At 49.1% G+C, this 19,407-nt stretch overlaps 1 protein-coding gene and 2 non-coding genes across 3 annotated transcripts; 1 reads left to right on the top strand and 2 right to left on the bottom strand.

Annotated features, from left to right (window-relative positions):
* Positions 1 to 2,218: 2,218 nt before the first annotated feature.
* On the bottom strand, positions 2,219 to 2,291 carry TRNAV-AAC (transfer RNA valine (anticodon AAC)). Its single transcript has one exon. It is a non-coding gene; the product is annotated as a tRNA-Val (tRNA).
* A 235-nt stretch (positions 2,292 to 2,526) lies between these two features.
* Positions 2,527 to 2,600, bottom strand: TRNAN-GUU (transfer RNA asparagine (anticodon GUU)). The gene has a single exon. It is a non-coding gene; the product is annotated as a tRNA-Asn (tRNA).
* A 6,622-nt stretch (positions 2,601 to 9,222) lies between these two features.
* ALOX5AP (arachidonate 5-lipoxygenase activating protein) lies at positions 9,223 to 19,156 on the top strand. Its single transcript, XM_009686505.2, has 5 exons — positions 9,223 to 9,392; positions 15,201 to 15,300; positions 16,550 to 16,620; positions 17,712 to 17,793; positions 18,265 to 19,156. The coding sequence occupies exons 1-5, from the start codon at positions 9,323 to 9,325 to the stop codon at positions 18,425 to 18,427; spliced, it is 486 nt and encodes a 161-aa protein (XP_009684800.1). The 5' UTR covers positions 9,223 to 9,322; the 3' UTR covers positions 18,428 to 19,156.
* Positions 19,157 to 19,407: the final 251 nt, after the last annotated feature.

The raw sequence follows: 19,407 nt of genomic DNA, 5'->3' as shown, positions 1-19,407 counted from the left end.
ACAGGGGACAGACACGGGTTAAACAGATGATGAAGAGCTAATCAAGCCTTACCGCCGCGTATCCCGTTCTGCATTTTACACAAACACAGTTTAATTATTTGTAGGGGAGGTACTGAAGCTGCACGGCACAATATGGTGGAGCCATGGGAGAAGTAGATGATGGAAAAGCAGTGTAGAAAAGTAGATCTTCGCTCCCCAGTTTTGAGGGCCAGTGAACTAAACTCACCTCTTCAGTTTGCCAGTCCTGGCAGGCTCAAGTTACAATCCGAGGCCACAAAGGCCTTTTTTAATGCCAAGACTGGAAGACTAATGGTGGAATGTTAAGGGTTCAAATGCCCCTTACTTAGGTTTTCTGGGGGGAGGTTGAAGAAACCTTCAGAAGAGGTTTCTCCCTGAATGTGAGTTCATGCTGATTTTTTGTTTAAATCACTATCAAAGGAGAACTGTATAATGCCCGAGGTGGGGTTTAAGATAGCTCTAATCCTGCTCCAATTTTTCAGTTTAAAAATAGGGGAAAGAGGCAATATGGTGGAATACCTGTGAACTATAAGAGTTGGCACTATTCTGTGAAACCTGACATAGAAGTTCCCATCTAGGAGGCAGGGAAGAAGCTCACCTTTCATGTTTAGAAAAACGAACTTCTGGTCCTGGTGGCTGACACTTGTAAACATTTTCAGTGCCACTTGCAGATATGAAGAGCTGAAGAGTGACAAAACACCTAATTATTTTATCTTACTCTTAGTGGACTGGGCATTCCATTTCTTTGGCTTACAAGAGAGAAGGTGAACCATAATTTTTTGTATTTATGAAATATGTGTTTGATTCTTTAAGCAGTATTTTACAGTTCTTGCAAACTCTAAGTCTACCGGTATTTTGTGTCGTTTATTTTCATTTTATTTTTCAGTAGTCATATTTTCAGTGGCTTACTTTTTCTATAGGTGTAGCAGTGTAAGAGGTTCAAATAATGGGGGAAGTTGTGAGAAATAATTAAGTTGTGCTTTTGGATTTTCAAAGGAACCGGCATTTTTCATATGATTTCTCTCTTTTTCTTCCCTCCTTCAAGCCTTGCTTTTCATTGGGAAGATGAGGTTTTCCAGTTCTTCATTCCTCGACGTCAGAAATTTGAGTGTTAACTGCCACTATCTCACATGGCCTCAGTTCCAATCAAAACTTCAGCAGTGCTTAGGCTAATTAGCCAAACCTCTTCTACAATTTCTGCCATTCAAGTGCAAGCAGTGAAAACGCTGTCATTTGGTTGTGGAATCGTTTTAAAGATTTTGCTACCAGTTTCCTGGTGACACTCAAGCCATTTCGATTCAGACTCATTTTCCTCCTTTAGGTTATCTGTCCGAGCAGACAGGCTGAGATTATATTTTTAAAGGGAAAGCTTAGGTAATGGAATGAATTAAATCTTAACAATAAAGCAACTAGCCATGTCCTTGCAGTATAGCATGCTCCTTTCTTGTAACCATATGCTTCCAATCCCCTGCTTAGCTCAAGTGCAAAACCGTTCTGTAAGAAAGGCTGGACAGAGGTTGTGGCTCCATATATACATTATGAAGATGTGGAGTACATACATAGTGTGTAGTCATACTGTTCACTTAACGCTTAAAATGGCAAGCAGCAAAATTATTAGGAATATCCTACCCTATATTAGCAACAGCTGATTATAACTGAGATTACAAGTTTTGATTCAAGGAAAAGCTGTGACTGCAATGGTATGACAGCGTACTTGCAATTTTTGAAAAATAGTTATCACCTGAGAAAGAATTCCATACATCAATCATACTGTCTTTCAGCCCCATGGCAGTGACTATTGCACAACCATGGGACCTGCAACCTGGATGTAAGAAGCAGCCTTGCTGTTTGCGATCCTGAGAGATCTGGTTACATTTCTGAATCAATCCATGTGTATGTGTGGTGCTTGGGGTGCATGAGCACAGTGTATTTGCTCCGTAGGTAGCGTGCTGTATCAACACGCACCTGAGCAGAAGCGGTGGCCTGCCTCCGAGCGACTCCCCTGCAGCAGCTTCCTTGGAGTCGCACTGCAGCAACGGGCACTGCTGCCCTTTCGTGGCAGTGACGTCGCGGAGCTCTGGGCTTCAGCTTCGTTCTGCTCCCGGCATCACAGTGTAAATTCAGACTGGTTTTAAATGAAGAGGTGGAAAAACTGGGTGGACGCTGACAAGAAGGAAGGAAAAAAGAAGAAGAAAACTGGTGTTTCCGCCCGGTTTCGAACCGGGGACCTTTCGCGTGTTAGGCGAACGTGATAACCACTACACTACGGAAACTCCCGCTGGAAGTCTTGCTCCTGGAGCGGCCCTTGGCCCTCGCCCTCGATGAGCGGGGGGACGGAGGGGCCGCTGCAAGGAGCGGCCGGGACGGCAGAGCGGGGCGGAGGCGGCTGCCCCCGACATAAAGGGCAGTTCGGGTCGGCTCACCGGCCCGGCGAGAAGGAACCTGCTCTCACTCGATTTCCCAAAGGAGGGACGAAAAAAAGGCGGCGGACCAAAAGCGTCCTCCGCTCGTCCCTGGGTGGGCTCGAACCACCAACCTTTCGGTTAACAGCCGAACGCGCTAACCGATTGCGCCACAGAGACTCGCTGGGGGCGAGCGGCCCCGCGGCACCCTGATGGCTGCGGCGGGCGCCCTCCGCCGCGGCCCCGCGGATGTTCCCGAAAAAAGGGAGAAGAGGAGGAAGCCCCTGAGCGCCCCGGTCAGCACCATAACACCCATCTTCACACGGAAGAAAAAATAGAAAGAGGAACTAAAAAGGCTCAGGCAGAGAGTGAAGACAGGGGAAAGAAAATGCGGAAGGAAGAGAAACAGAGAGAAGTGGCATGCGCCTAGACGTTCGTTGCAAGGATGCTGAACGCGGCAGTAAGAAACTGCATCCAGAATAAATGGAAGTGTCATTTCCTCACAATGGCACCATTTGCCCTTTAGAGTGACTGGGAGATCTGGGATCTGGTATTGATTACGTATAAAAGATTGAATTTAGATTAAACAGTGCCCTCTCTGCAGCGAGTTGGACGCCTTTTCCCCTCTTATTCCGCCGACAGCTGTACACGCTGGTCAGTCGGGCCAGGGCGCCTGCCCTCTGCTATAAAGGCTGGAGAAGCGCTGCAGGACAAAAGTGCTGCTAGCAGGAAGGAATACAACCAACTTGCAATCGAGTTCGTCTAAATCACGCCGCTGGACGCGGTTGCTGTGAGCCTTTCCACCAACAGTGCTGGCTGTAAAACCACGTTTGGCTTAAGTTTAAAAAATATTTTTTTCTCTCAGGCTGTGAGCGCTGCCCCGCGGAGATATCACTCGCACTCTGAAACTGTAAAAAGTCGATGTCCGTAGCGCTGCGCCGGGGCACGAAGCGACACGTGGGGGCCGCGCAGAGAGAAGCAGGGCATCCGCCGAGCACCATGAGCCGCCCTCGGCACTGCTTTTCTTCGTTTCTCTTTAGTTACAGCAATTCTAGGTTTTCACCTGCTAACGGGGTACCTCAGCCACAGCCAAGAGCCAGGTTATTCAGGCAGAAAGTGCTTCTGGCGGCGCCAGCACTGCTCCCTGGACGTACTGTTTTGCAGCTGCTTTAAATTACAAACAGGGCTTCATGCGAAACCCGCTGGGAAAAGCCGCCGAGGGAAGAGATCGCGCTCGAGCGCGCTGCTCCGCCGCGGCCCCCTTCGCCCAGCGCCGGCGGCTCCTGGCGGCACAGCGGTCCCGATTGTCACCAAAGCCGTGAAACGCCTCTCCGTCGCTCAGGGCCCTGGAAGAGTTCAGCTTTGTATTTCTGCTTCTTCTCCTACAGGTGCTTTCTTGTTTTGTTCTGTTTTTTTTTTTTTTTTTGATCTCAAGATGCCACGTTTGGACATTGCATATTCTTCAGATTAAAAAAAAAAATAAACGTTCTCATTCTTTTCTGTTGTTTCTGTGGCTTTTTGTGTAGGATCAAGGAACAGAGAAAGAGTAGACAAACAGAAGAAAATGTATCTATTGGCAGGACAACTGGAGGTGGAAACCTGAACGCTTCCTTCAGAAACAAAAAAGCCAGCACGGGAAAGTTCTATGTGAATACAGTAAAAGCAAGAGGAAGATAAAAATTATCCTACGCCTATTATTTAACCAATGACCAAAGTATTCCATGTCTTTTCTTTCCTACAATTTTAATAAATAAGAACTGATTGTGACCAGAGACTTAGGGAACAGAAGTCAAAATTCATCCCACCATATTTAAAGATGCCTGAAGCAACGTCTGGTGCTTTAATCATTATTTGCAAAAATTAAAGGAAAGTGGATACAGCCCCTAAAAATGAGTCAGGGCAAACAAAAACATCTTAAAGGGGAACGGATGGGAAGACCCAGGGAGTTCTCGCCCAGGCAAACGCGGCTTCAGTTCTAAAAAAAATTATAAAATAAATTACGAAACAATCAATCTGCAGCCGTGTAAAAGATAATAAGGTGATACGGACAGCCGACACAGGCTGTCAAAACCAAATCACGTCAAAGTAATCTAATTGCCATCTTTGAGGAGATGACTGGGGCGCTGGGCTGCGAGGAGCCATTGCAACGATGCAGCTCCGTTTTGGCAAGGCTTGTGACAAGCGGCTTCTCGGAGGCGAGGGAGGGAAGGATGACGAGGATGAAATCCCCACAAGGTGGCTCTACCACTCATTGCAAAGCAGCTCTCCAAGAGCCATAATCAATAGTTTCCTGACAAACCACAAGGACTTCTCCAAAAAGGCCTCCGAAAGGGCTGTGCTGAACTCGGTTCAGTTTTCCAAGTCTCAGTGATGACAGGGAAAATATGAAACCTGCCAATGTGACCAGGTTGGGAGGGGGGTTTCCGACATCCTAGCGGAGGAGATTCAAATAGAAACGCTCTCACTGGGTCACAGAAATGCTTGAAACTCAACCTGCTGAAATGTAACAGGCAGACTGCGGACCTCCTGAGGCCTCTTCCCGCTCGGTGACCACGGGGGCACTCGGCCACGGGGTGGTCCCCGCTGGAAGGGACTTTGGCAGGTCTCCACCTGGAGATGTGGAGATGCCCAAAGAGCGGCCTCCTGCCTCCTCAAGGAGACGGAGGGTTTCTCAAGGCGGCGCTCCGACTGCTCCCACGGTTTCATTTGCTTGGCTGCGCTGGGATTTAGCTGCAGCTCCCGGGTCCGCCTGCCATGGAGGGATTGGTACCGTTCATTTCAGACCCACCGCAGAGCTCCTGAGGGCTGCTTTTCACCACCGCCACCTACCCACAGCACAACTCCCCAGTCCAGAGGTGGTGGGAAATGAAGGGAGCATTTAAACAATTGCAGCACTGCTTTTTGCTTCCCCCGCACTTTGTGTTTCCTGCTCTGTTCATATTTCCTTTCAGGTTTTTGTCAGATTTTGGAAAGGATGCGATGATGAAGCAAAACGATGTCACACGCGCATGTGTATATGCACTGTATACTTGGTGGTTGTGTGGTGCTTTAAGTCTGCAAAGCGCTGTGCTAACGCTAAGCGGTCAGTCCTGGGGGCTTGTGTTGCACTGCATTTCTGATAACGCATGATGGCTGCATGTCATCTGAAATTTATATATAGGAGCTTCACGGGGGCAGGTTTTATTAGGACACACACTTACATTTGAGCCTTTGCAGCTGACAGCTGAAGAGCTGCAACAGTGTATACGAGGAGAGAAAAGATGAATATTTGAAAAGATATTTTTAGATCTGCATCCACGGTCTCCTCCTATTCAGTAGCAAAGTATTTCTACAAACGAATTATTCTGAATGACTGTTAAAGATTTCCAGAAGGAGATTAATGTGCTGGAAGCATCACGGCACGACTGCAAAAGCTTGCCAGCTTTGTACATTTTCAGGGCCTTCGTAGCTCACTCTGTCAAGTTTATCTTCCTCAAACAGGAAGATGTGGATTTCAAATAACAATAAAGTAACCGGAAGGGCTGGGATCAAACAGCAGCTGATGAAATGCAGACTAACCTGTGCTTGAGGAGCACAAACAGGGATTGGTGGTTACCGTGGATGCAGACACCTCTCCCTCACGTCCACCTTTTTTTGCTCAAGTGTCTACTTGAGCAAATCCCTTATTTCAAATGGCCGGGTGCAATAGGATGGGGGTGCTTTGCACCAATGTTTTTTTCAGTCAAACAGCTTTTCCTGGGATGGCAACTTCTCCTTTACCTAGCTGGTGATCCTGCGCGTTATCCTCCAAAAGAAGGGCAGGCGGGAGATGCTGCTTGGTGCACACGCTTAGGGCTGAAGGAGAGGAAACAGTTTGTTGTGTAGGTGTGACAGAAGCAGTCTGCAGAGACGTTTTGGCTCCATCTTAGCCCTTCCTTGCCATTCCCCAAACTGCAAAAAAATTGCCAGAGCTTCCTTCCACCCCGCAGCCATTCCAGTGCCAGCGGGTGTGAAAAGATCATACCCCTCCGGCTGCTTTTCTGCTCTTCAAGTATGTTTACGACACGGTTGCTCTGCTGTAGTAATGGGTCTCACACGCTCCTAATTTTTTCTGCTTTTCTGTAAAATTTCTTGGAAATATTCAGTTTAATGTTACACTTAAAAAAAAACCCAGAGCATTTATTTTGGTTCAGTCATACCACAGAGAGGCTCACTGGCAAAGTTTGGGGTTTTTTCCCCCCCCCCCTGCACATGCATAAATCAGCTCAAGAAACACCAGAATCGGTGCAATATTGGTTTTTGCTGGGGGGGGGGGGTGCGCCCCCAGCCTGCGGGGCATCCCTTTTCATGCAGTCTTAGGCCCGATGCGGACGGCAGGGAGCAAGGCTCCCACCCGGATGAGCGGCGGTTTAGAAAGCTCCGCGCGGTGCCTGGGGATGTCAGCACGAACCCCAGTAAGAGGCAGTAATGAGCTGGGTTTGCAGGGCCGTGGGAGCAGGGAGAGAGGCTGTGTCCTGGCCACAGGGGCCCCCCGACAGCGCAATTAAATAAAAGAAGTGGGAAATGAGCTGCCAGGGAGCGGGAAGAGGAGACGTGCAGCCAGCAGTCCGGCCCGACCGGTGCACGTGGGGCTGGCGCGGCTTTTGGGTGGGCCAGCTTGTAAATCGGCCGCCGTACCCTCCAGCTATTTATTTTTTTACCTTACAGTAACATCAGAGCCTGATGTTAGCCTTAGGAGCCTGATTGCTACCACCTCGAATATGAGACTCTGGCCAAACTGAAGCCACTTTTGGGAAGCCTTTGAAAGCAGAGAGGAGCTTGCATTTGCACAGCGCGTTTGAGGCTTATCGTCTTAGAGCGGTCTCATCGGCTTTTATAAGCAAATCTAAAGTGAATTGCAAGCTGCCTGGCAGGTTTACACCAGTGTAAAATAGGGAAGAATCAGCCCCTGCTGTGGGAAAGGCTGGAAGACGTCCGGCCACGGCTGCCTGGTGGACCTGCGCGGCCCCCTGCGCTTTCTGCCGTCAGCAGCTGCCGAGGGGGCCACCACACGGCTCTCTCCTTCACATCCACTGCCCTGCCTTCTGCTGGGCCAACGTCCCTCTTCTGATTTAATTTCGTAGCGCTTTTAGGTGATGGGTCTTCCTCTTCAGAAGACTAGTGGAAGCTTAACCTTAAACACCGTCCTTAAATACCAACTATGATGCTGCACTCGATAGACCACAAAACCTTGATGCTCAAGTAAGAAGACTATTTTATGAGGAAAATAAGAACTTCAATGTGAATAAAAGCATTCTCAAAGGGCTGTTGTGCTTTTTTCTTGTTGTTGTTCTTGATTTATTTTAAAGCAAATTCACCAAGAGTTAAAAATCTGGAAAGCATATCACAGGCTAAGTCTAAAACCAATACTATTTACGGCCTTGCCGCTCACACAGGTGCATCTCTGTGGCTCTAAGATTGCAGTTTAGTCTCCCAGAAGTACAGCCTTCTGGCAGTAGGTTAATAGTAGGTCATAACTCATAGACTAAGTTAATCATACACCTCCCAGTCAGTGTGTATCTGTATATTTGCCTGCACACAAAGATAGTTTTCCATATCAAATAATTCAGGTGTTTTTGCATGATATACAGCCTGGATAAAAATAGAGTTGTAGATAAATCTATCCCCATTGCACAACATGAATTTTACAGTTTTGCGTCTGCTGGGAATTAGTATCTAGCTGAGTCACATTCAGAAAGATGTGTTTGGTTATGTGGCTTGGACATTGGACACTGTTCGGATCTCTTAGGTAGCGTGTCGTGGAGTGTGGAGATGTAGCAAACGTTGTCCGGGGCTCATTCCAGTGAAATTATTAATTTTATTAGTGTTAAATCCCTGCGAAGGTAAGCATTTTTAGGAAGTCTTTTCCCATCAGAATACAGGCAAAAGAGAGCAGAGGGGTTATGGTGAGCACGTGAGGTGCACTTTAGATGAGGACTCTTTCCAGCAATCTGGCAACCTGTAAGAAGCTTTCTGCAGCCTTGCCACACTCTAAGCTGTGTTTTTCTGCCATTTCTTTAATAGAGTCGACAGCATAATATTGCAACGATGATGACGCCAAGGCAATAAACATGCTGCAACACTTATGTTCAGCTGTACTGCATCTGGACTAACAAAACTGGGGTACAATTGGGAAGTCCAAGCCTGTAAAATGCTGAATGCTGACAGCTGTCACTGTCTTCCAGGGAAATATTCTCAGGGGTAGGAGTTGCAGGATCCACCCCTGGTAATGAAAGATATATTTCTGCACCTACCTATGATCTTCACAGCATTTCCGTTCTCTTTGTTTAACCTGCCTATTCAAACATGCTATAGGGGTGAGGAGCTTTTGCTTATGACCCAGAGCTGTGGGGTCTCATCACCGGTGAGACTGACAGAGCTGTGACCAGGGAAGGTGCACGTCTGAGAGCTGTGCTGCTACTTCGACTGCCCAGCCGTTCATTCCTCCTACCATCTATCTGTGCAGGGGTTGGACTCTTGCAGGCCATGACATGACAGCTCGCCTGGTCTTTTCCAGCCTTTCTACTGTTCAACACAGCTAACCAAATGCTCAGATACACTTTAGATATGGATGCTGCCGTTTTGCTCCCGAGCAGGAAGGGGAACGGATATCTTTCTACATCACTTATCCTCTTGGCTCACGGACATAGTATCTCTTGTTTCTCTTGGCTCCATCTGTAAATAACAGTACATGATGAGGCAGTGAGTTTATGGACTGCAGTTGTGTCACACTGATAGATATCTAAGAAAGACATACTGCCTATGCTAGCTGTGAAGCCATAGGAAGTGTTTCATGATTCAAGATAAGAAAGCCCCTTACTTCCTCCTTCTGTGCTTTGCAGGGCTGAGCTGCTGCTGAGTGCACAGACAAGCCTGCTGACAAAATGGACCATGAAATACTAGGAAGTATTGTCCTGCTTGCCATAGTCACCTTGATAAGTGTTGTCCAAAACGGTAAGCCAAAAATAAGTATTTATTTAAGGGCTAAAAGGGAATGAAGAAAAATGGAGTATGATGTGTGCTGATCTGATCTTTGGACATGTAATCTCTTGTTGTATGTGTGTGTGTGTTTAGGCATGACTTTGGCTTTAGGAATTATTCTTCTAAGCATATCATTTTGCATGACACTGCTTTCAGTATCTTAGCAGTCACACGATCCTATTCTGTGATATCCTAGAGTGAGCTTGTTATATATACACCAGCTAAGGAAAGGGATAATATGTTGTGGTTGCCTGTGAGGGTGTGTATTGAGATTCGGTAACTGGGAGGTCTTCTGCTGTCCGAAATCCCTGATGTGGGCAGCCAGGGCTACTCTCCAGGGACAGCTGCGCTGCGAGGGCAGGGGCTGGGGGAGCTGAGCGACTGCTGCGGGGCCAGATCAGGTGTTTGCCAGGTGAGATTGCACAGAGTTGGGTGAGGCCGCTGAAACTGCACTGACTCCCCCTGAGAAGTCTGATTAGCTGCTGGTATCCAGTTATCCTACTTTTCTGCATCGCCTAGTCCTGCAGCTTGACTGCTGTGCGTTTCCTGCAACAAAGGTGTTTCCTTTTTTTGTCCTTTATCTTAATCAGACCTCTATAGCTCAGTATTATGCTTTAGGGTCTTTTTTTTTTTTTCGGGGAAACTACTTCCCCTAAAGTTCTCTTCTGAAAACCTGTTTTTAACTTGATCCTTGTCTCTTACAACTACTTAATCGGATCAGTATTAATACTTAATACTTGAGCAGAAAATTCTGCCCAGAATACAGACAAGTGAGTGAGTTTTCCCACAGCTGCACTGAGATTGCCCAGAGCTCAAGGAGAATTGTGTGATGCGGATCTGGCACAAATGCTCAAAATGTTCAGTAACGGCTTCGGGAAGCAAATGCAAAGATTCCCACTGAGTGCAAACCAAACTGGAAACCACAAAAAAACACACCTCGGTTCTTAGAAATAGGTTGCTCTTGGGCTGTCGCAGAGGGGTGGTGTCAGGGGCCACAGCATAGGCATAGCTGCCACAGAGTGAAAAAAGAGGTGAGGACTGGAGTAGTTTTGACGTAGGCACTAAAAGCAGTGTCGTTCGACCCAGTCCCTTTTTGTGGTAAACGCACAGCATGGGACATCACCAGTGCTGGAATAAGGCTCGCTGTGATCAGAGCACATGCTGCAATTAAAATAAAAAGTGTCGAATTTCCCTTTCTTGTTATTTAACCAGATGTCTGACTTTGTATACAGATTTGTCCTCTCACTCGGAAACTTGAGCATTCACATTGCAGCCTGAGTCTCGCTTTCATTTCATGGAAATCTGTCTGTGAGAGTACGACCCAGCTGCTGTGAGCCGGCAGAGCTGCGCTTGGCAGAGGGCTCTGGGTGCCAATCAGCCCTAAATTATGATTCCTGAGCTTGCATCATTTGATTTCCTCCTCCCAAGTTTTTTATCTAAAAGGACCCGACTGCTAGTCCTGCAAGGCGTGCAGTAATTATGGCAGCAGAGCTGATTTTCGGGGGATATCAGGTATACAAAACTCTTGCTATGGCTTTGGTTCAGCAAAGCACTTAGGCATCTGCTTAACTATCTTTAAGTACATGAAGCCAGTGCAATGTAAATTCAGGCTTGAATGCTTTTCTGCATCTGGTGCGGGGTTATAAAATTCTTCTGATGTATACTGTTGGCCTGAGGGTGGAGGCGGGCTGCGGTTCTGCCCCAGTCCAACATCCGTTTTCTGGTGCCTTGTTACTGCTGGGAATCTGAATATTCTGCAGAACATGGCGAGCTGTCAGATGTCGCTTAGCCACACATGTCGCTCTAAGTTTTGTTCTTGCGTCAGTGAGATGTTGTAATTAAAAAGCTTTGCCAAGCAAGTTGGGGGCAGACCAGGAAGGAGAAAGCAAAGCGAGTCAGTGGAAGGAAGGGGCAATTTGCATGTTTGCCAGCACTCTGGGGGTTAAGCATCAGCACATTGCTTCTGCTCGCGTGGACTTGTGAAAAAAGCAAACTTGGATTTAGCTTTCTTGTACATTAACTTGACCACAGACCAAGCAGCTGTGGTCTTGTCTCCCCTCCTTGATCCCAGAGATGTGTTCCTCCCTCTCCTTCAGATTGCCAGGCCATGAGACGGTTCACGGGAATGATCCCACTGAAAATATATCTAACAACAAAAGTGTTTTATTTTCAGCTGAACCATCTCCCCAGCCCACCCGCTGCATGCACCTGCATGCTGGTGTCAGGGAGGCAACGGGAGCGCGCTGGGCTGGAGGAGATGATAGGACTGCAGCGGCTCAGGCTCAGACCAGTGAGGTAGACCTGGAACCTCAAGGCATCGGTGCCTGCTGCAGCTGAGCTGAATTAAGTACCCCAGACAGGAGATGCGTCCCCCGCCCCCAGCCCTGCTCCTGTCTCTCATTCGCACCTCTCTGCTCTGCTCACTCATCTCATGTTCACCATGTTGTGAAACCACTGTCTGGCCTAGGGGTTCAGAAAAAAGAGCAGGAAATATAACTGTGGTGTTGCAAAAGGCCTCGCTCCGTAGAGTCTTCTGCCTTCCCTAGCCATGTTGATCTAACAGGACCCCAAGGCCTCTGCACTCTGAGAGCAAAGCTGTGACCTGGCCCACCACTGGATGTTAGCCACCAGCTCTGATCCAGTCCTCTGCAGAGTTTCAGCCTGAGTGAGCACCAGGCAGCTAGGCTCTACCTCCAGTGTGCCTTCTGGGGAGACTTTGGGATCCTGCAGAGAGTGCGAGGTGGACAGAGTCAAGGAGCAGCACAAACTGAGTGCCACTTCAAAGGGAAAAAGCTCACTCAAAGTGGGAGGTTCCATTCCCCCTAAAGAGAGCGGGACGCTGGGCTCTCCAGAAGTGTAATCAGAGGTGATCTCCTCCCAGGTATTGCCCTCACTTTAGGGGTTCACATGGACCCAAGGAAATACAGCTGCTGCAGTGGGTCGGAGGTGGTCATTCCAGCCACTTTTGCTAGCTAAAAGGTGGACACCTCTTTTAAGCTGGTTGTCGAAGCTGTTTGTGGAGTCAATGGAGAACGATGAGGACTTCCCTGGGGTGATTTCTCTCATGACAGCAGCTCTTTGAGGGATGGATTGCCCTCTGGAAGTGCCTTTCTTCTCTTTCCCTCTGTAATCCACTGAATGCACAGAAAGTTGTTTTTTAAGAGGAAGCAGCATGCTTTAACTTCTGAATTCCTTGGTCATCTTGTAGTATTAAAAGTGACTTTCTAGTTCAGAAGATGGCTTTAAAAAAATCCTCAAAGACTGAAATTCCAAGGAAAGTGGATACTAATCCACTGATTACAGAAGGAAAACATCTATCCAACATTTCTGAATGGCTAAAATAAGGTGCGATTAACCCTGTTCCTCATCTGTGAAACAGGTGCCCATGATGCACCTACTTCTATCGTTTGACTTAACATGTGATCCTTTGAGCAAGGGCTAAGGCATTAAGTTGGCAGTCAGTGGAGCATCCTAAGTACAGGCCAAAGCGCTCCGGAGAGTCTGAGCCCCAAGCTCCAGCCAGAGTCACCACAGTGATTTCATAGGCCACGTCAAAGATAGTGAGAATTTCCAGGACAATGCCTGGATTTCCATAATCAGAACCCTGTCCTGGGGGAAAGGATGGCCTTTATGGCAAGCCAAAGTCAAAAGGAGGTGTTTCTGAGAACCGGTGCTGTGCTGTCACCCCAGTCTACCTGGAAGACCCCAGAGGTGGTGTGGCACGTCTCTCCAGGGGGCTGTGCATCAGCACTGTCCCTGGCTGGCCCCTCCAAGTTGCTGCACTCTGTAACCTCGGCATGGTGAGGCATCGGGGCTCAGCCCGGCAGCCGCCCTGCATCGCTGCGCCTGTCTGCAGTGGCACACCGGCATTTGAGAAGCAGCAGTGCTGGCAGCAGCTAGGAGGGAGATATATATAGCTCTCTCTTGGCTTTCTCTGAAGCTGTGGCATCTTCTAGTGATTTCACGTAGGAACTCAAAGGAGGGGAGGAGGTATGCTATGTACTCCAGCGAGCCCATGTAATCCAAGACCATCAGGAAGGAGAGGCAGTTTCTCATCAAAAAAATGCTGGCTGATCTAGTCCTCTCTGACAACGTCCTCCTAAACCACGTAGGTCAGTTAATAAGCCCTGTGCCAGAGCCTTTGGCAACAACTGTATGCCTCTGGCTGGATCCCGCCATGGTTGTGTCCCTAGCTGGTGAATGCTCCAGGCCCCAGCCCTTACCTTGAGCACTCCCACACTCTGGCTAATGCACTGTGCTGGTGAGCACCAGGAGGGTCCACAGCCCAGCGGAGGCACTGGTTTAAAAGCATAGAGGTTTTTTGGAAGAAAGGCTGTAGAACAGCTGGATATGCCCAGCTGGGGAATCACTCATTATTGGAAAGCAAAAAATCTCAGTACTTTTAGTGAAGGCAATTTAAGTACAAAAGTCACACAGGATCTGTGAAGGAAAAAAAGAAGTAAATCTTCAGATTCCAGGGATGAAATCCTTCAATTTATCAAGTTCTACCTACTTACATCGTTATAATAACATTTTTCCTGATGTTTTATCTTTTTATATATCTTTTGCTAATATTCTAAATTGTAGAGCAGTTTGGGTACACTGAGATTGGATGCATGATAATACACAGCTTGTAACTTGTATCCTGTTAGAGGTCTGTCTGATGTATTTAGACATATGATTGATGGTCTCTGCTTTAGTGTCATTAGATAAAACGTGTTTGTCATGCGCTCATGATGCATTATCTCAAATCGCTGCATTTTTGCCGCAGTTAACATCCTGACACAAGCCTATTGCTTAAATGGGGAAAACACAATATGGGTACATAAAGATCGGTGAACAAGATAGGTGTTGCTATGCTAGGACCTCAGAACAATTTCTTGCAATTGGAGCATCATTTTTACTTACGTACTATTTCCACTGACTCACCTAGTAGTGTTAACACCCGAGTCAAGCCCAGAAGAGAAATATGTTGCTTTGGATGGAGGATTTCTCCAGCTCAAATTCTGACTTGGAGTAAAAACCTTTTTTTCTTTCATTCTCTATGAAAAGAGTAAAATAGTGGCACAACAGCCATGGTCCTAGGGGCTTTGTGGTCCTTGGCTCAGAAACCACACGTCTGAAAAGGTGTCCTGCAGCTGGATGTCCCAAAGGCTACACAGGCACTTCAGCGCAGCCCCCAAAGTCCTCCTCACAGACTGCCCCAAAGCAGTGGTGTTCACGAGGGCTGGTCCTTGCGCCAGCGTGGGCCAGAGGGGCTGTGGCCGGGGGCTCCGCATCTGAGGGGCTGCAAGCCAGCGCCATGCCAGAACCGGGTTTGCAATGGGCCGGTTGGGAAAATGAACCAGCCCTGCAGGGTGTCCCCATTTTGGCAATTGAGTATTACCAAAAGGGAAGTGATTCCCTTGTCTCCCTGCTTTATCGGAGAATGAGATTTGTTTTTGGCAATCCTGCCTAGAAAGTTTGTTTCACCCAGGAATACAAAGGGCTGAGTCAGGGTCGTACCTCTGTAATGGGGCTGTGGGCTGCTGGAGACGCGGTGCGGGGATTACGCGGGACACAGAGGCATGACCTGCTATGGGCCGCAGGGGACCAGGGCGGGGTGTGAGGCCACACCACAAGGGGTTTGGTGATTGCCCAGGGGCAGAGCAAGCGTGCCGGCCACATCCTTCCAGAGGCAGGCCTGGATGTGCATGAGCGCAGAACGCAGCCCACAAAGCAGACCTTCTGAAACACCCCCGAATTACACCTCTGATCAAACCACGTTCCTTTTTCAAACAGCTTTTTTTGCTAGCAAAGTGGAGCACGAAAGTAAGCACTGCAATGGCAAAGGGTTCCAGCGGCCGGGATCCTCCGCCTTCGATCGCGTCTACACTGCCAAGTGAGTAAGCAAGTCCCGCACAGCCGGCGGGGGCCGGCAGGGGCAGCTCTGTCGTTGTTATGGCTTAGTCCAACCCTTCTGGGGCCCAAGGGCAGGCTCCAAATGCCCCTCGGAGCAGGGCTTTGCTCTGTAAGCCCCCTGCTGCGTGCACTGCAGCAACGTTTAGACAAGTGGCTCTCACGTATTTTGGCTGGTTAACCCAGCCCTCTTCCAAGCTCTGCGTGCGTTGCTTATTTATACTGCTCTTGCAGCCCTGTGCATAAGTATTATGTGCCTTCATCTGGGAACCGGTTCACCCAGTAGCAGCTAACGCTGGAAGGCCGATACAAGCGCAGTCTGTGTCCCAAAGACACCGTGGCTCAGAAGGGAAAGCAGAAAGACACAGCAGAGAGATGCCGACTTGCTTAACAGCAGCTCAGCGGCAGCCCTCCTAATACACCCCTGCGCCTCTTAGTCCCCCGAACACTTGGCTCTCTGCTTCTCCACTCCTTTCTTTGGGTCTTGTCTTTGACATCCCTCAAGAGAAAGTAGAGGGGGAAACTAATTCCAACCCGGAGGAGAAAAGAACATCCAATATGTTTTATCACCCGTGACGTACTGACAACGGGCTCGAAACAGTCTGCAACACCAAAATCCTGCCCTTCACAGGGGCCTGACCGCCACCAAGGAAAGACGGCTTCCCTCTGGAGGAGCATTTCCATCCGAAGGAAGGAGCTGGAAATAATTCCTGTTCGGTTGGTCTCATGCAGTTTTCTGCGCCAAGAACCTGATTGATACGGCTCGATTATATGAATTTTCCAAGCCACGCGGTACCCGCTGCCCAGGTGCCACGATTAAACAGCTTAGCGGAGGAAAACGGCTTTCGCACACAGGCCCGGCACGTTTGCAGCGCAGCCCGTGGCCCCGGTCAGGCAGAACAACGGCAGCTCTCAGCCCAGGGCGGCAGCGGGGAAGCCGAGCGGCCTGCTTGGGCAGGGACGCACAGACCAGCCTCTGTGAGCTGTTTTCCCTGCCGTTAACTGGCACGCACGCTCTCTCCCCAGCACGCACGCCAGGCAATTCGGCATGTGTTACCGCCCGCTGACAGCTACCTTGCATTTCTATGGAGCGGGAGAAACAAAAAAACAAAACAAAACAAAAAAAGACCCAACCGAGAGGGCTGCAGCAGGGCGGTGAGGAAAGCCCACATCCACCCCCAGATTTCGTTTCTGTTTGTGTTCTTATTTCCCCCGTATTCGTTCCTTTCTAGCCAAAACTGCGGACATACGTACCCTACGTTTCTCGCCGTGCTCTGGTGCGCTGGGCTGCTTTGTAGCCAAGGTAACATGCTTTCTCGGTCACCAGCTCGCCGGCGCTGCGGCCGGCCGGGCGTCGAGGGCCTCGGCTCGGGGGCAAAGCCCGTTTGCGAGGGCACAGCTCCCCGAGGCCACCTCCGCCCCGAGGCACCAAGTCGAGCCCTGTCCTGCGGTCAGCCGGAGCGCTCAGCGACCAGCCCGCTCCCCTGGCACCGTTTTGCCTCGCGCCCCCAAACGTGCTCCTAGACATGATTCGGGGGCTCGCGCGGGCCAGGGACTGGTCCCAATACAGCGTGGACAAGATCCCCTTGTTTTGGGTGGGGGGAAAGAGAGTGGAGGAGCCTGGACACGCTGGGCACGCCGTGTTAGTCACCCACCGGGCTGGCGGTGGGACGGTCTGAGCGGGCAGCCCGGGAGGAGGCTGTGATGGGGCGGCTAAGCCAGAGAAGGTGCCCAGGACGGGGGCAGCGGCACTGCCGCCTCCCGTCCTGAGACAAGCGCCGCTCACTAGCTATTTACCTGCTTTCCTATACACGCCCCCATTTAATGCAATAGGAGTTTTCCCAAATTTAAGGTCGGGCGCGAGCATAATTACTTTCCTAGGGTCTTTGACTGTTTTTTCGGGAAGAGCGGAGTTTCTTGACTGGGAGACGGGGGCGTTTGCCTGCATGTGTGGGGAAAGCTAGAATTAGGGGGGAAAGGAGAAAAGCCCCTTTTTATACCCTCAGACAGGAATACTGAGCCATAGTATAGTCCTTCACCTGCTCCTGGAAAAGTGCACTTATTGGCTACGTTTTATTTCTGGTGAAAGCAGAAACTCCTTCGCAGGCACAGCATGATCTGCGGCAGGTTTCCAGCTGGAGCAAGCGTGGGCACTGCAGTGGGCTTAGCTGAGGGCAGAATTAGACCTACAAAGTGTCCTGAAAAGGTGGAATGGAGGGGAAAAAATTTTTCTGTTTTCCATACCAAGTTTTCTGTCCTGCTCGCACTGCTCACATCGTAGCTCCAGGCCGCAGTTGCCACGCACACCTGCCCAGCACAGGCCGCAGGCGGGGACAGCAGGCACAGCGAGACCTAGGCTGGCCTTTGTAATGTGCTGTTTTACCCTTTGCTCAGCTCCTGCCGCCTTTGCGGGACTGATGTACCTGTTTGTGAGGCAGAAGTACTTTGTGGGCTATCTCGGCGAAAGGACTCAGAGGTGAGAATTTGCAGAGCCTCTTTACGAAACCCCCAGCAAAGCCCTGCCCCACCGCCCTCCCTGCTCACGGCATATGTAGAAGCACAAATGTGTGTTTGTGCTTCTATTTGCACAGGATCCTTTCCTAGTAATAAAGCTAATTTTGCACATGTTGAACAAAGTTGTCCCACCATCTTTGATGGCTGAGAAGACATACGGGTCTCTCTCAATAGCCACTGTTGTAAGAAGCAGCCTGCACTGAGCCCAGAGGGCTAAATCCAGACCCCCACTGACTCCAAAACTTCCCACTGGCATTTACGAGCTTGTAGCCGGCCATCGCAGGAAATACAAGTCAAAACAGAAACGAGCCCTCTCCATCTCGCTGCTTGAGATCTCTCAGTTGGTCTCAACAACAAACTCTGGAGTCTGAGGACTTCTCAGGTGAGATTATATATTTTAATGAATTGCTTTTCTCCCTTTCTGTCTCCTCAGCACTCCTGGTTACTTATTTGGAAAGCGCATCCTTTTGTTCCTGTTCCTCATGTCTGCAGCTGGAATACTCAACTACTATCTCGTCTTCTTTTTTGGAAGTGACTTTGAAATGCACATAAAAACAATAACCAGTGCAATCTCGCCATTGCTGCTCATTCCGTAACTTTTCATTGCACTGAGGGGGTCAGCATGCTTAATATATTGATGCCCAGAAGTAACCATAATTCAACTGTTTAAGCAATGAACCTATAACCCTTTTAGATTGCTGTAAATCTAATGCTCAGTGGGCTTTGTAGTTTGATTTAACCTTGTTTTTTCCTTCAAGAAAAAGATTTATTGTGAACACTCAGCATGCCCCAGGAATGGTAACAACTTCCAGTTAATTCTTTAGATTCCGTCTATAAATTGCACTTTTAAAGCTGATTTCATGACTGTGAGGAATATTTTATGTTTTTAGCATAACTGTGCTGTACTTAGCTCTTGTTATGAAAACCAGGAGCCTCACAGCCTTGCTCACATGCAACCATCCTGACAGATGTGCAGCTACAGCTGCCTCCCGCTGTTATCCTCACACACCATACACAGGCCTTCACCATCACCCTGCACGCAGTTGCCCACACAAAGGTGCAGTCCAGCCTCTTCACCCACCGTGTCCTTTGTGCTTTTTGGTGATCAAGCCCCCACTGGTGCCAGAGGATGGCAAACTGGCCCCTGTCTGGTCTTCCTTGACAAACATTCACGTGCATAATTCTCCTAACACTGGTCTAATTTACCCTTCAGCCTTTTTGTGCTTGCAGAGGTGTGGAAAGCAGTCTGCTGTAGATGAGGATCTGGTGTCTTCATGATGGGGTTGGTTTTGTCTTGTTTAATAAAGCAGTCTAAAAGGATGAAATCCTTCTTTTTCTCCCATGTTCTTTGCGTAGCGCTCGACCCCGGTCCTCCAAGGCACGAACGTGCCGGTGAACGGCGCAGCAACGGGCCGGCTCACTGCGGGGCGAGCAGGGCTGGGCTCTGCGTGCGCTCGGGGCGTGCTGTGAGCACAGGCTCTAAAGGATGCATATTTAGCAGCTCCTTCTCTATTAGCACATTTAATTCTCTGCCTCCATCACTTACAGTGTGGCCTTACAAGTCAATCTCAAGGAA

This window comes from Struthio camelus, chromosome 1, assembly GCF_040807025.1.
Source record: "Struthio camelus isolate bStrCam1 chromosome 1, bStrCam1.hap1, whole genome shotgun sequence".
Taxonomy (NCBI): Eukaryota; Metazoa; Chordata; class Aves; order Struthioniformes; family Struthionidae; genus Struthio; species Struthio camelus.
Note: the sequence above shows the minus strand (reverse complement) of the source record. Positions and strands in the feature narration are given on the sequence as shown.

Excerpts from the sequence above, each read along its gene's own strand:
- ALOX5AP (XM_009686505.2), top strand. The coding sequence starts at position 9,323 with ATGGACCATGAAATACTAGGAAGTATTGTCCTGCTTGCCATAGTCACC. Across the intron at positions 16,621-17,711 it reads TGGGCTGCTTTGTAGCCAAG|CTCCTGCCGCCTTTGCGGGA; the intron begins GTAACATGCTTT and ends CCCTTTGCTCAG. Across the intron at positions 17,794-18,264 it reads CTCGGCGAAAGGACTCAGAG|CACTCCTGGTTACTTATTTG; the intron begins GTGAGAATTTGC and ends CTGTCTCCTCAG.